We start from the raw sequence: 16,497 nt of genomic DNA, 5'->3' as shown, positions 1-16,497 counted from the left end.
CTGCGTCGTTCAGCCATTCTATTGCTAAATATACTACATTCAAAGACTTTGATACAGAATTTGTACAAAAAAATTATCAAATGCACTTGTTACAGTAAATGTAATGATGACGCTAAGACAACCCACTGATCATGCTGTTGAACACTTCTCCCAGCTGTTTGTAGTCCTTCAGAATGAACAGGTGTTTCTCTTCTCTCTTTTTAGAGGCAATCAGATTCAGCTCGTTCCTATTCATGTTGTCCCCAACACCAAACACATAGACATCTGCATAAAATACACACACACACACACACAATCTGAGTAGATATACAGTGGCGAGAACAAGTATTTGATACACTGCCGATTTTGCAGGTTTTCCTACTTACAAAGCATGTAGAGGTCTGTAATTTTTATCATAGGTACACTTCAACTGTGAAAGACGGAATCTAAAACAAAATTCCAGAAAATCACATTGTATGATTTTTAAGTAATTAATTTGCATTTTATTGCATGACATAAGTATTTGATACATCAGAAAAGCAGGACATAATATTTGGTACAGAAACCTTTGTTTGCAATTACAGAGATCATACGTTTCCTGTAGGTCTTGACCAGGTTTGCACACACTGCAGCAGGGATTTTGGCCCACTCCTCCATACAGACCTTCTCCAGATCCTTCAGGTTTCGGGGCTGTCGCTGGGCAATACGGACTTTCAGCTCCCTCCAAAGATTTTCTATTGGGTTCAGGTCTGGAGACTGGCTAGGCCACTCCAGGACCTTGAGATGCTTCTTACAGAGCCACTCCTTAGTTGCCCTGGCTGTGTGTTTCGGGTCGTTGTCATGCTGGAAGACCCAGCCACGACCCATCTTCAATGCTCTTACTGAGGGAAGGAGGTTGTTGGCCAAGATCTCGCGATACATGGCCCCATCCATCCTCCCCTCAATACGGTGCAGTCGTCCTGTCCCCTTTGCAGAAAAGCATCCCCAAAGAATGATGTTTCCACCTCCATGTTTCACGGTTGGGATGGTGTTCTTGGGGTTGTACTCATCCTTCTTCTTCCTCCAAACACTGCGAGTGGAGTTTAGACCAAAAAGCTCTATTTTTGTCTCATCAGACCACATGACCATCTCCCATTCCTCCTCTGGATCATCCAGATGGTCATTGGCAAACTTCAGACGGGCCTGGACATAACTCTATCCTCCTGATTCCTGCTTATAAGCAAAAACTGAAGCAGGAAGCACCAGTGATTCGGTTAATAAAAAAGTGGTCAGATGACGCAGATGCTAAGCTACAGGACTGTTTTGCTAGCACAGACTGGAACATGTTCCGGGATTCTTCAGACAGCATTGAGGAGTACACCACATCAGTCACTGGCTTCATCAATAAGTGCATCGATGATGTCGTCCCCACAGTGACCGTACGTACATACCCCAACCAGAAGCCATGGATTACAGGAAACATCCGCACTGAGCTAAAGGGTAGAGCTGCCGCTTTCAAGGAACGGGACTCTAACCCGGACGCTTATAAGAAATCCCGCTATGACCTCCGACGAACCATCAAACAGGCAAAGAGTCAATACAGGTCTAAGATTGAATCATACTACACTGGCTCTGACGCTCGTCGGATGTGGCAGGGCTTGAAAACTATTACAGACTACAAAGGGAAGCACAGCCGCGAGCTGCCCAGTGACACAAGCCTACCAGACGAGCTAAACCACTTCTATGCTCGCTTCGAGGCAAGCAACACTGAAGCATGCATGAGAGCACCAGCTGTTCCGGATGACTATGTGATCACGCTCTCCGTAGCCGATGTGAGTAAGACTTTTAAGCAGGTCAACATTCACAAGGCCGCAGGGCCAGACGGATTACCAGGACGTGTACTCCGAGCATGTGCTGACCAACTGGCAAGTGTCTTCACTGACATTTTCAACATGTCCCTGACTGAGTCTGTAATACCAACATGTTTCAAGCAGACCACCATAGTCCCCGTGCCCAAGAACTCTAAGATAACCTGCCTAAATGACTACCGACCCGTAGCACTGACGTCTGTAGCCATGAAGTGCTTTGAAAGACTGGTCATGGCTCACATCAACAGCATAATCCCAGAAACCCTAGACCCACTCCAATTTGCATACCGCCCCAACAGATCCACAGATGATGCAATCTCTATCGCACTCCACACTGCCCTTTCCCACCTGGACAAGAGGAACACCTACGTGAGAATGCTATTCATTGACTACAGCTCAGCATTCAACACCATAGTGCCCTCTAAGCTCATCACTAAGCTAAGGATCCTGGGACTAAACACCTCCCTCTGCAACTGGATCCTGGACTTCCTGACGGGCCGCCCCAGGTGGTAAGGGTAGGTAACAACACATCTGCCACACTGATCCTCAACACGGGGGGCCCCTCAGGGGTGCGTGCTCAGTCCCCTCCTGTACTCTCTGTTCACCCATGACTGCATGGCCAGGCACGACTCCAACACCATCATTAAGTTTGCCGACGACACAACAGTGGTAGGCCTGATCACCGACAACGATGAGACAGCCTATAGGGAGGAGGTCAGAGATCTGGCCGTGTGGTGCCAGGACAACAACCTCTCCCTCAACGTGACCAAGACAAAGGAGATGATTGTGGACTACAGGAAAAAAAAGAGGACTGAGCACGCCCCCATTCTCATCGACGGGGCTGTAGTGGAACAGGTTGAGAGCTTCAAGTTCCTTGGTGTCCACATCACCAACAAACTATCATGGTCCAAACACACCAAGACAGTCGTGAAGAGGGCACGACAAAGCCTATTCCCCCTCAGGAGACTAAAAGATTTGGCATGGGTCCTCAGATCCTCAAAAAAATTCTACAGCTGCACCATCGAGAGCATCCTGACTGGTTGTATCACCGCCTGGTATGGCAACTGCTTGGCCTCTGACCGCAAGGCACTACAGAGGGTAGTGCGTACGGCCCAGTACATCACTGGGGCAAAGCTCCCTGCCATCCAGGACCTCTATACCAGGCGGTGTCAGAGGAAGGCCCTCAAAATTGTCAAAGACTCCAGCCACCCTAGTCATAGACTGTTCTCTCTGCTGCCGCACGGCAAGCGGTACCGGAGTGCCAAGTCTAGGTCCAAAAGACTTCTCAACAGCTTCTACCCCCAAGCCATAAGACTCCTGAACAGCTAATCATGGCTACCCGGACTATTTGCACTGCCCCCCCACCCCATCCTTTTTACGCTGCTGCTACTCTGTTAAGTATTTATGCATAGTCACTTTAACTCTACCCACATGTACATATTACCTCAACTATCTCAACTAGCCGGTGCCCCCGCACATTGACTCTGCAACGGTACCCCCCTGTATATATAGCCTCCCTACTGTCACTTTATTTTACTGTATATATAGCCTCCCTACTGTCACTTTATTTTACTTCTGCTCTTTTTTTCTCAACACTTTTTTTGTTGTTGTTTTATTCTTACTTTTTTTGTTTAAAATAAATGCACTGTTGGTTAAGGGCTGTAAGTAAGCATTTCACTGTAATGTCTGCACCTGTTGTATTCGGCGCATGTGACCAATAAAATTTGATTTGATTTGATTTGATTTGACATGCGCTGGCTTGAGCAGGGGGACCTTGCGTGCGCTGCAGGATTTTAATCCATGACGACGTAGTGTGTTACTAATGGTTTTCTTTGAGACTGTGGTCCCAGCTCTCTTCAGGTCATTGACCAGGTCCTGCCGTGTAGTTCTGGGCTGATCCCTCACCTTCCTCATGATCATTGATGCCCCACAAGGTGAGATCTTGCATGGAGCCCCAGACTGAGGGTGATTGACCGTCATCTTGAACTTCTTCATTTTCTAATAATTGCGCCAACAGTTGTTGCCTTCTCACCAAGCTGCTTGCCTATTGTCCTGTAGCCCATCCCAGCCTTGTGCAGGTCTACAATTTTATCCCTGATGTCCTTACACAGCTATCTGGTCTTGGCCATTGTGGAGAGGTTGGAGTCTGTTTGATTGAGTGTGTGGACAGGTGTCTTTTATACAGGTAACGAGTTCAAACAGGTGCAGTTAATACAGGTAATGAGTGGAGAACAGGAGGGCTTCTTAAAGAAAAACGAACAGGTCTGTGAGAGCCGGAATTCTTACTGGTTGGTAGGTGATCAAATACTTATGTCATGCAATAAAATGCAAATTAATTACTTAAAAATCATACAATGTGATTTTCTGGATTTTTGTTTTAGATTCCGTCTCTCACAGTTGAAGTGTACATATGATAAAAATTACAGACCTCTACATGCTTTGTAAGTAGGAAAACCTGCAAAATCGGCAGTGTATCAAATACTTGTTCTCCCCACTGTATATACAGTCTTGAGTGAAGCCTCATAGAACTGTATGGTTGTCAGTGTGGCTCCCTGTGTAACTGACCTAGCAGTTTGTCTTCAGTGTGGTCAAGAGCCGAGGTGCTGTACCCAAGCAGGGAGCGGATCTTAGCCAGGACAGCCAGGGGACTACCCCCTGTGTTGGAGTACCCTACAGGGGCAGAGAGAATACACATGGATGCCTCTCTCCTCTCCCTACACAATGAACATTATATTGAAAAAGTTATTGAGTAGGTTTAACCCTCCTACAATGTACCATCTGTTTCAATGAGGATGACATTCTGCGTCTCACTGAATCGGGTCTCGTTCCTCTCTTTCAGGATGGCCATGCGTTCATACACACGGTGCAGAGCAGCGTACAGGTTGGTGCCAGTCTGGACCCCGTGGCCTGTAGGTGACAGGTATTGTATCAAACCACACCAGGCACTGTACGCTAATCAGTAATGTATGCTAATCAGTAATGTATGCTAATCAGTCATGCACATCTCAACAATTGACAACTGCTAAAGTATATCTTTCGAGGTTAGGTTGCATTTCCTATACAGTGTCATGGCTTCATAAAGCGCAGAAAGGGAGAGGTGCTGACTTACTTTTGTGATCAAACGCTGCCAGCCTCTTTAGGACACTTTGTACGTTGCTACTGGCTCGCTCATCCTTGCTGGACACAATGTCCACAATATCTTTAGCCTGGCTGGCATAGGAGATCACCTGGAATTTCAGCTCAACCTCGTAGCTGTCAAGCTGAGAGAGAAACATGTTAGTTAGACGTTAGCGTCTTTTAGCGGCATTTCATAGAATAATGTGTTGTTTATTATCCGTGAGAAGTTCATAAATTCTGAGGATTCTCAGGGCTGATTTTGCAGACACAGAAATGAATCTACATTGAAAGTGATTTTCAGTCTAGGACTAGGCTTAATCTGTGTCCTCAATGTTTGTGGGGACATAAATTAAAGTAAGACCTTGCGTATGAGGTCAGCAATGGCGCCCCTGGCCTGCTCAAAGTGGATCTTGGAGATGCTGCCTGAGGTATCCATCAGGATGAACACGTTCATACGACCATCAGCCACCCGCAGGGTCCTACCAAAGGTGCCTCATATAAAGCAGGGACAAGATAGGGGGTGTAATGATTTCAGCTTAGAGTCACACATATGACACACAGAGTATACAGAGATACAGCATACTCACACATGCAAGCACGTACACACTATAATGGATCACCTTTGTTTTTCTTTATGAACTCAGGAGACAGAACATCCATGACTCCAGACAGAGAGCCTCCCATAGCCTCTGCCACTGCACTGGGGGAGTCAAAGGCATACTGGGCTGTTTTGAGAGACATATTAGCATGTGCAGAACATTGACTCTGTAAATAACATTGGATTGAAGATTACAGATAAAAAGGTGACTGAAATTGCATAGAAATTGCATAGAAAGTAATGTATTAGTCTAGTGTAGCCTGGTCCAGTCAAGGCACTGACCCTGGCAGCGTGTCTCTGAGCCACTCCACTCCTTGGACTCCAGACAGACCCTCTCGGCTGAGCCTAGCAGGTCCAGACCCATCTGGCAGCGGTACTGGACCTTCTCCCCTTTCCGGAAGCGGCCCTCGGACCGCAGGGCACCCGGGGGCACACCTGGGTTCTTACAGTCATCAGCTGAAATGAGAAGATATTGTATGAGCCATGACACATGCACTAATCAAGACTAACTTAAAGAATAAGATCCAAAGGCCTTCATTTTACTGGTCCTGTGGTAAAGCATGTAGCAAGCAACACCAAGGTTGTGGGATCAAGTCCCGCAGGGGTCACATATTGGTATACTAAAATGCATGCCCTCACTGTAATGTAAGTTGCTTTCCATAAAAGTGTCTGCTAAATGGCATAGAGTTGAAGTTGGAAGTTTACATACACCTTAGCCAAATACATTTAAACTCAGTTTTTCACAATTCCTGACATTGAATCCTAGTAAAAATTCCCTGTCTTATTTCAGTTAGGATCACCACTTTATTTTAAGAATGTGAAATGTCAGAATAATAGTAGAGAGAATGATTTATCATTCCAAGATTCCAAGATGGTATAGCTGTGCGGTCGTGTTTTCTGTAGTGTCCTCATGTAAATATCCTGTTTTTTTTGTTGTTGTCTTTGTCGTATATATTTCTCAATCTCCCTTTCCATCCTTTAACTAAATATACTTTCCTGCAACCCGCCTCACCCAATGTGGAGCGGATTTTGTTGTTTCTTCATAGATTTTTATCCAGAACCTCTGGCTGAAACTAGCCAACTAGCCAGCTAACTAGCTACTTGCTATTAGCCACCGTTAGCGGTCTTCACCATTGTCCGTGGCCATGGCCTGCACTACCTACCAGCCAGCTCTAGCCTGGACAATTGTTGGACAGTCTGCACATCGCGCTATCGAGCCAGAGCATATCGGATTTTCTGCCGGAATCACTGAATCACTGGACCTTAACACCGGATCATCGCAACTAGCTAGCTGCAACCGAATGGCTGTTGTCGTTGTTGGCTAATCACCACTGTCCTGAAGCTAACCCCAGTTAGCCTTGAGCTAGCCTCGAGCCAAGCCCATCTCCCGGCTATCTACCTCTCTGTCAACCGGACGGGACCTTCTGGTGTTGACACGGAGCCCCGCCGATCCATCACGACTGGTCTGCCGACGTAATCGTCTGATGTGGTTTCAACAGGCTTCCCGTTGCGACGACCACAAAATCCATCTGCTAGCCCCGTCCGCTAACACACGCAATCAACAGCCGTGCCTCCAGCTCGCCTGTAGCGTAGCAGCCACTGAACTGCTCCCGGACGTACTTATTGCTGTTCACTGGACCTTATGATCACTCAGCTACACAGCTGATGCCTGCTGGACTGTTCCTTTATACGGCACCCCATCCTGTTTAGCCTCAGCTCAAACTTTCGTCGCCATTACCTGCTGTTGTCTTAGCTCTCTCGAATAGCACCTGTGACTGCTTTATGCCTCTCTCCCATGTCAATATACCTTGCCTATTGCTGTTTCAGTTAGTTCTAACTGTACTTTTTCAATGTAGAGCCCAACCTGTCTCAGATAGCTCCTTTGTCCCACTCCCCACACACGCGGAGACCGGCTCAATCGGTGCCTCCAGTGATGCTATCTCTTTCATCTTTACCCAACGCTTAGGTTTACCTCCACTGTACTCATATCCTTCCATATCCTTGTCTGTACATAATGCCCTGAATCTATTCTACAACGCCCGGAAGTGTGCCCCTTTTTTTTCTCTGTACCCAACGCACTAGAAGACCAGTTCTTAAAGCCTTTAGCCCTATCCTTATTCTACTCCTCCTCTGTTCCTCTGGTGATATCACTCCTGCTCCCCAGGCGCCATCATTTGTTGACTTCTGTAACCGCAAAAGCCTTGGTTTCTTGCATGTTAACATCAGAAGCCTCCTCCCTAAGTTTGAGTTATTCACTGCGTTAGCACACTCCGCCAACCCTGATGTTCTAGCAGTGTCTGAATCCTGGCTTAGGAAGGCCACCAAAGATTCTGAAATTTCCATTCCCAACTACAACATTTTCTGTCTAGATAGAACTGCCAAAGGGGGCGGAGTTGCAATCTACTGTAGAGATAGCCTGCAGAGCTCTATCATACTATCCAGGTCTGTGCCCAAACAGTTTGAGCTTCTACTTCTAAAAATCCACCTTTCCAGAAATAGGTCTCTCACTGTTGCCGCTTGCTACAGACCCCCCTCAGCCCCCAGCTGTGCCCTGAAAACCATATGTGAATTGATTGCCCCCCATCTATCCTCAGAGTTCGTATTGCTTGGTGACCTAAACTGGGATATGCTTAACACCTCGGCCGTCCTACAATCTAAACTAGATGCCCTCAATCTCACACAAATTATCAAGGAACCTACCAGGTACAACCCTAAATCTGTTAACATGGGCACCCTCATAGATATCATCCTGACTAATTTACCCTCTAAATACACCTCCGCTGTCTTCAACCAGGATCTCAGCGATCACTGCCTCATTGCCTGCGTCCGTAATGGGTCCGCGGTCAAACGAACACCCCTCATCACTGTCAAACGCTCCCTAAAACACTTCAGCGAGCAGGCCTTTCTAATTGACCTGGGCCGGGTATCCTGGATGGATATTGACCTCATTCCGTCAGTAGAGGATGCCTGGTTGTTCTTTAAAAGTCCTTTCCTCTCCATCTTCCTGCCCCATTCAAAAAATTCAGAACTAAGAACAGATATAGCCCCTGGTTCACCCCAGACTTGACTGCCCTTGACCAGTACAAAAACATCCTGTGGTGTACTGCATTAGCATCGAACAGCCCCCACGATATGCAACTTTTCAGGGAAGTCAGGAACCAATATACACAATCAGTTAGGAAAGCAAAGGCTAACTTTTTCAAACAGAAATGTGCATCCTGTAGCACTAACTCCAAAAAGTTTTGGGACACTGTAAAGTCCATGGAGAATAAGAGCACCTCCTCCCAGCTGCCCACTGCACTGAGGCTAGGAAACACTGTCACTACCGATAAATCTACGATAATCGAAAATTTCAACAAGCAGTTTGCTACGGCTGGCCATGGTTTCCACCTGGCTACCCCTACTCCGGCCACCAGCTCTGCACCCTCCGCTGCAACTTGCCCATGCCTTCAATCAAATTCAGATAGCTGATGTTCTGAAAGAGCTGCAAAATCTGGACCCCTACAAATCAGCTGGGCTAGACAATCTGGCCCCTTTCTTTCTAAAATTAGCCGCCGAAATTGTCGCAACCCCTATTACCAGCCTGTTCAACCTCTCTTTCGTATCGTCTGAGATCCCCAGAGATTGGAAAGCTGCCGCGGTCATCCCCCTCTTCAAAGGGGGTGACACTCTAGATCCAAACTGTTACAGACCTATATCCATCCTGCCCTGCCCTTCGAAATTATTTGAAAGCCAAGTTAACAAACAAATCACCGACCATTTCGAATCCCACCGTACCTTCTCCGCTATGCAATCCGGTTTCCGAGCTGGTCATGGGTGCACCTCAGCCACGCTCAAGGTCCTAAACGATATTATAACCGCGATCGATAAAAGACAGTATTGTGCAGCCGTCTTCATTGACCTGGCCAAGGCTATTGACTCTGTCAATCACTGCATTCTTATTGGCAGACTAAATAGCCTTGGTTTCTCAAATGACTGCCTTGCCTGGTTCACCAACTACTTCTCAGATAGAGTTCAATGTGTCAAATCGGAGGGCCTGTTGTCTGGACCTCTGGCAGTCTCTATGGGGGTGCCACAGGGTTCAATTTTCGGGACGACTCTATTCTCTGTGTATATCAATGATGTCACTCTTGCTGCTGGTGACTCTCAGATCCACCTCTACGCAGACGACACCATTTTGTATACATCTGGCCCTTCATTGGACACTGTGTTAACAAACCTCCAAACGAGCTCCAACTGCTCTTAAACGCTAGTAAAACTAAATGCATGCTGTTCAATCGAACGCTGCTTGCACCCGCCTGCCCGACTAGAATCACTACTCTCGGCGGGTCTGACTTAGAATATGTGAACAACTACAAATACCTAGGTGTCTGGTTAGACCGTAATCTCTCCTTCCAGACTCACATTAAGCATCTCCAATCCAAAGTTAAATCTAGAATCGGCTTCCTATTTCGCAACAAAGCCTCCTTCACTCATGCTGCTAAACATGCCCTCGTAAAACTGACTATCCTACCGATCCTTGACTTCGGCAATGTCATTTACAAAATAGCTTCCAACACTCTACTCAAATTGGATGTAGTCTATCACAGTGCCATCCGTTTTGTCACCAAAGCCCCATATAGTACCCACCATTGTGACCTGTACGCTGTCGTTGGCTGGCCCTCACTACATATTCGTCGCCAAACCCACTGGCTCCAGGTCATCTATAAATAACTTCTAGGCAAATCCCCGCCTTATCTTAGCTCATTGGTCACCATAGCAACACCCACCCGTAGTATGCGTTCCAGCAGGTATATCTCACTGGTCATCACCAAAGCCAACACCTCCTTTGGTCAACATTCCTTCCAGTTCTCTGCTGCAAATGACTGGAACGAACTGCAAAAATCTCTGAAGCTGGAGACACTTATCTCCCTCACTATCTTAAAGAATCAGTTGTCAAAGCAGCTTACCGATCACTGCACCTGTACACAGCCGATCTGTAATTAGCCCACCCAACTACCTCATCCCCATATTGTTATTGACATTGTTATTTATTTTGCTCATTTGCACCCCAGTATCTCTATTTGCACATCATCTTCTGCACATCTATCACTCCAGTGTTAATACTAAATTATAATTGTAATTATTTTGCACTATGGCCTATTTATTGCCTTATCTCCATAACTTACTACATTTGCACACACTATATAGATTTTCTATTATGTTATTGACTGTACGTTTTGTTTATTCCATATGTAACTCTCTGTTGTTGTTGTTTTTACCGCACTGCTTTGCTTTATCTTGGCCAGGTCGCAGTTGTAAATGAGAACTTGTTCTCAACTGGCTTACCTGGTTAAAAAAGGTGAAATAAAATACAAATATTTCAGCTTTTATTTATTTCCATCACATTCCCAGTGGGTCAGAAGTTTACATACACTCAATTAGTATTTGGTAGCATTGCCTTTAAATTGTTTAACTTTGGTCAAACGTTTCGGGTAGCCTTCCACAAGCTTTCCACAATAAGTTGGGTGAATTTTGGCCCATTCCTCCTGACAGAGCTGGTGTCACTGAGTCAGGTTTGTAGACCTCCTTGCTTGCACACACTTTTTCAGTTCTTCCCACAAATGTTCTATAGGATTGAGGTCAGGGCTTTGTGATGGCCACTCCTAAGCCATTTTGCCACAACTTTGGAAGTATGCTTGGGGTCATTGTCCATTTGGAAGAACCATTTGCGACCAAGCTTTAACTTCCTGACTGATGTCTTGAGATGTTGCTTCAATATATCCACATAATTTTCCTTCCCAGTCCCTCCTGCAGCAAAGCACCCCCACAACATGATGCTGCTACCGCCGTGCTTCACGGTTGGGATGGTGTTCTTCGGCTTGCAAGCCCCCCCTTTTTCCTCCAAACATAACGATGGTCATTATGGCCAACAGTTTTATTTTTGTTTCATCAGACCAGAGGACATTTCTCAAAAAAGTAAGATCTTTGTCCCCATGTGCAGTTGCAAACCGTAGTCTGGCTTTTTTTATGGCGGTTTTGGAGCAGTGGCTTCTTCCTTGCTGAGCGGCCTTTCAGGTTATGTTGATATAGGACTCGTTTTACTGTCGATATAGATACTTTTGTACCTGTTTCCTCCAGCATCTTCACAAGGTCCTTTGCTGTTGTTCTGGGATTAATTTGAACTTTTCGCAGCCAAGTACGTTCATCTCTAGGAGACAGAACACGTCTCCTTCCTGAGCGGTATGACGGCTGCGTGGTCCCATGGTGTTTATACCTGCGTACTATTGTTTATACAGATGAACATGGTACCTTCAGGCGTTTGGAAATTGCTCCCAAGGATGAACCAGAGTTGTGGAGGTCTACAATTTTTTTTCTGATGTCTTGGCTGATTTCTTTTGATTTTCCCATGATGTCAAGCAAAGAGGCACTGAGTTTGAAGGTAGGCCTTGAAATACATCCACAGGTACACCTCCAATTGACTCAAATTATTTCAATTAGCATATCAGAAGCTTCTAAAGCCATGACATCATTTTCTGGAATTTTCCAAGCTGTTTAAAGGCACAGTCAACTTAGTGTATGTACATTTCTGACCCACTGGAATTGTGATACAGTGAATTATAAGTGAAATAATCTGTCTGTAAACAATTGTTGGAAAAATGACTTGTGTCATGCACAAAGTAGATGTCCTAACCGACTTGCCAAAACAATAGTTTGTTAACAAGAGATTTGTGGAGTGGTTGAAAAACAAGTTTTAATGACTCCAACCTAAGTGTATGTAAACTTCCTACTTTATATTATTATATTATATAGTACTGCAAAAAGCATATGCAGAGACGTTGTACAAGCCTTTCTCATTGACCTGCTTTGGGGTTATAATGTATAATAGGAAAAGCGCCATTCATCTCTGTGCCTGTCAATCAATGTGTTTCTAAGATTCAAAAAGCTTCTTATACCAAAGTAAGTATTATACCGAAGTAAGCAGGGCTCTATGCACGCCTGTATGCACTTGAACACAATTGGTGCAGCTAACTCTCAACTAATAAATGCCAACTCCTGGACAGTCTGTGGTGCAACGTGGCGTTGGTGGATGGAGCGAGACATGATGTCCCAGATGTGCTCAATTGGATTCAGGTCTGGGGAACGGGCGGGCCAGTCCATAGCATCAATTCCTTCCTCTTGCAGGAACTGCTGACACACTCCAGCCACATGAGGTCTAGCATTGTCTTGCATTAGGAGGAACCCAGGGCCAACCGCACCAGCATATGGTCTCACAAGGGGTCTGAGGATCTCATCTCGGTACCTAATGGCAGTCAGGCAACCTCTGGCGAGCACATGGAGGGCTGTGCGGCCCCCCAAAGAAATGCCACCCCACACCATGACTGACCCACCGCCAAACCGGTCATGCTGGAGGATGTTGCAGGCAGCAGAACGTTCTCCACGGCGTCTCCAGACTCTGTCACGTCTGTCACATGTGCTCAGTGTGAACCTGCTTTCATCTGTGAAGAGCACAGGGCGCCAGTGGCGAATTTGCCAATGTTGGTGTTCTCTAGCAAATGCCAAACGTCCTGCACGGTGTTGGGCTGTAAGCACAACCCCCACCTGTGGACGTCGGGCCCTCATACCACCCTCATGGAGTCTGTTTCTGACCGTTTGAGCAGACACATGCACATTTGTGGCCTGCTGGAGGTCATTTTGCAGGGCTCTGGCAGTGCTCCTCCTGCTCCTTCTTGCACAAAGGCAGAGGTAGCAGTCCTGCTGCTGGGTTGTTGCCCTCCTACGGCCTCCTCCACGTCTCCTGATGTACTGGCCTGTCTCCTGGTAGCGCCTCCATGCTCTGGACACTACGCTGACAGACACAGCAAACCTTCTTGCCACAGCTCGCATTGATGTGCCATCCTGGATGAGCTGCACTACCTGAGCCACTTGTGTGGGTTGTAGACTCCGTCTCATGCTACCACTAGAGTGAAAGCACCGCCAGGAAGCATAGGAACTGAGAAGTGGTCTGTGGTCACCACCTGCAAAACCAGTCCTTTATTGGGGGTGTCTTGCTAATTGCCTATAATTTCCACCTGTTGTCTATTCCATTTGCACAACAGCATCTGAAATGTATTGTCAATCAGTGTTGCTTCCTAAGTGGACAGTTTGATTTCACAGAAGTGTGATTGACTTGGAGTTACATTGTGTTGTTTAAGTGTTCCCTTTATTTTTTTTAGCAGTGTACTTTGGTGCGAAAAGTGCAAATCAATCCCAGAACAACAGCAAAGGACCTTGTGAAGATGCTGAAGGAAACAGGTACAAAAGTGTCTATATCCACAGTAAAATGAGTCCTATATCGACATAACCTGAAAGGCCACTCAGCAAGGAAGAAGCCACTGCTCCAAAACCACCATAACAAAGCCAGACTACGGTTTACAACTGCACATGGGGACAAAGATCGTACCTTTTGGAGAAATGTCCTCTGGTCTGATGAAACAAAAATAGAACTGTTCGGCCATAATGACCATCGTTATGTTTGGAGGAAAAAGGCAGAAGAACACCATCCCAACCGTGAAGCACGGGGGTGGTAGCATCATGCTGTGGGGGTGCTTTGCTGCAGGAGGGACTGGTGCACTTCACAAAATAGATGGCATCATGAGGAAGGAAACTTATGTGGATATATTGAAGCAACATCTCAAGACATCAGTCAGGAAGTTAAAACTTGGTCGCAAATGGGTCTTCCAAATGGACAATGTCCCCAAGCATACTTCCAAAGTTATGGCAAAATGGCTTAAGGACAACAAAGTCAAGGTATTGGAGTGGCCATCACAAAGCCCTGACCTCAATCCTATAGAAAATTAATAGGCAGAACTGAAAAAGCGTGTGCAAGCAAGGAGGCCTACAAACCTGACTCAGTTACACCAGCTCTGTCAGGAGGAATGGGCCAAAATTCACCCAACTTATTGTGGGAAGCTTGTGGAAGGCTACCCGAAACATTTGACCCACGTTAAACAATTTAAAAGCAATGCTACCAAATACTAATTGAGTGTATGTAAACGTCTGACCCACTGGGAATGTGATGAAATAAATAAAAGCTGAAATAAATCATTCTCTCTATTATTATACTGACATTTCACATTCTTAAAATAAAGTGGTGATCCTAACTGACCTAAGACAGGGAATTTTTACTATGATTAAATGTCAGGAATTGTGAAAAACTGAGTTTAAATGTATTTGGCTAAGGTGTATGTAAACATTCGACCTAAACTGTATATGGAGAAAATCATGCAAAAGCTTACTTTATCTGGCACATAGGGTGAGAGCTTCTCACCTTGGTTATCACACACTGGGATGGTGCCTATCCAGTCTCCTAGAGAGGTGCAGTTCCTCTGAGCTGACCCAGACAGGGTGAAGCCATTGTGGCAGGAGAAACTCTGGCTCTCCCCTGGCTTCAACCACTGGTCCCTGGGCCAGAACTCACCATTGTCCAATTGGAGCTGGCCTGGACACATTATCTCTGTGAGAGAATACAGAGTGAGAGTGAGATGGAGAGACAGAGGAGAATACAGCAGTAGTTTATCAGATACTAACTCATCACTTGCCTCCTTCCGTATCCACCATAAACACTACCTTTACAGGATGCTCGCGACACTCGTCTGCCATTGGCCAGTCTCATGGTGGACCACTCCCCATCGGCGCTGCACACCCGTTGGCTGATGGGGTACGGGTAGTATCCTGCCTTACAGTGATAGGTCAGCACGCTGCCCTCAGTACCTGCCTGAGAGTAGGACACGTTGCCTCCTCTGATCTGCTCAGCGATGGAACAGTTCTGGGGCTGTTCCTCCTCAAAGTCCTCATAGTCTTCCCCCTGCATCCACACTGAAATACAGGCATACGTACGACTGAAATGCAGACAAATAACTGAAATACAGTCACATTACTGAAAAACAGTCACTTTGATATTTTAAGTAGAAATTGTGCACAAATATTGCATTTTAAAAGCCTGTTATATTAAATGAAGTGCCCTTCAATATAGACCACATGGAGAATTCAATAAATCAGATTTGTTATATGAATAAAGACTTGCTAATATGCCAAAATTCTGCATTTTGACATGTCGCTCTGTGAATCATTTACGTCTATCCCTCATTTTAAGGCAAACCCTGTGACATGAACTGAACTCTTGTTTTAATATGGTGAAACCTTCATTTTTTATATATTCTTTTAAAAGAAACATTGAACATCTAATAGTCAAATCATGTAAAAGCAGGTGAGCTGGTTCTACTCTTTTTGGCCATTTTCTGGTGTTTTGTGACAGAAAACTGAGCGGATCGAGCATAACACGTCAACCCTGTTACCCATAGATAGACAGGCTAGAAATTGTTAAACCATTTTTTTTTTTTTGTGAAGCTTGCATTCAATTGCAACTCCCTGTTGCACACAACAAGCTTCCTTTCCCCGTCACAACGGGATTCATGGCTGATTTATGATGAAATCATCAACCCTGTTATGGTCAACCCTGTTACTTTATTTGGCACTTAATAGGCACTTACTATTGTCATTTTTTAAATTTAACATCTTCAGATGTTGAACATGCTCTTTCTGACAGAATGTTAAAAATAGGAGAAATCAAAAGGTTTGTTTTGACCAAGTTACACTTCTCAAAAGGCACCTAGTTGGTGGAACGACCCACACACATTACCGAAATACAGACGTACATATGACTGAAATACAGACACATTACTGAAATAGACATGACTGAAATACAGACATATGTCTGACTGAAATGCGACATTTACCTGAGATACAAACACATTACTGAGAGATCATGAATGGTCTTGTTTGTTACAATAACTTCTGACTCGTGTATCTCCCTGACCATCTCTGTACTCACCCTCTTTGACAGAGATTAAGGAGAAGGCCGCACACAACAACAGAGTGACAGCATACATAGCAAGTATCTGTTTATTCCTTTCAGTCTCTGTTGGTGTCTGACTA

General features: G+C 45.5%; 1 protein-coding gene across 1 annotated transcript in view; it reads right to left on the bottom strand.

Annotated features, from left to right (window-relative positions):
• Positions 1–16,497, bottom strand: part of si:ch1073-280e3.1 (complement factor B) — a 19,933-nt gene extending 3,436 nt beyond the window's left edge. Inside the window, exons 1-10 of the mRNA XM_041875438.1 lie at positions 16,394–16,497; positions 15,130–15,378; positions 14,831–15,016; positions 5,824–5,997; positions 5,564–5,668; positions 5,305–5,435; positions 4,936–5,086; positions 4,602–4,733; positions 4,392–4,496; positions 127–264 (exon numbers count right to left, since the gene is read on the bottom strand). Of these exons, the coding sequence (XP_041731372.1) occupies positions 127–264; positions 4,392–4,496; positions 4,602–4,733; positions 4,936–5,086; positions 5,305–5,435; positions 5,564–5,668; positions 5,824–5,997; positions 14,831–15,016; positions 15,130–15,378; positions 16,394–16,451 (1,429 nt within the window). The 5' untranslated portion in view covers positions 16,452–16,497. The remainder of the gene's footprint in view (positions 1–126; positions 265–4,391; positions 4,497–4,601; positions 4,734–4,935; positions 5,087–5,304; positions 5,436–5,563; positions 5,669–5,823; positions 5,998–14,830; positions 15,017–15,129; positions 15,379–16,393) is intronic.

The sequence above is a fragment of the Coregonus clupeaformis genome, chromosome 5 (genome assembly GCF_020615455.1).
Source record: "Coregonus clupeaformis isolate EN_2021a chromosome 5, ASM2061545v1, whole genome shotgun sequence".
Lineage (NCBI taxonomy): Eukaryota > Metazoa > Chordata > Actinopteri > Salmoniformes > Salmonidae > Coregonus > Coregonus clupeaformis.
The sequence above is the reverse complement of the archived record's forward strand: the minus strand, read 5'-3'. Positions and strand labels throughout refer to the sequence as shown.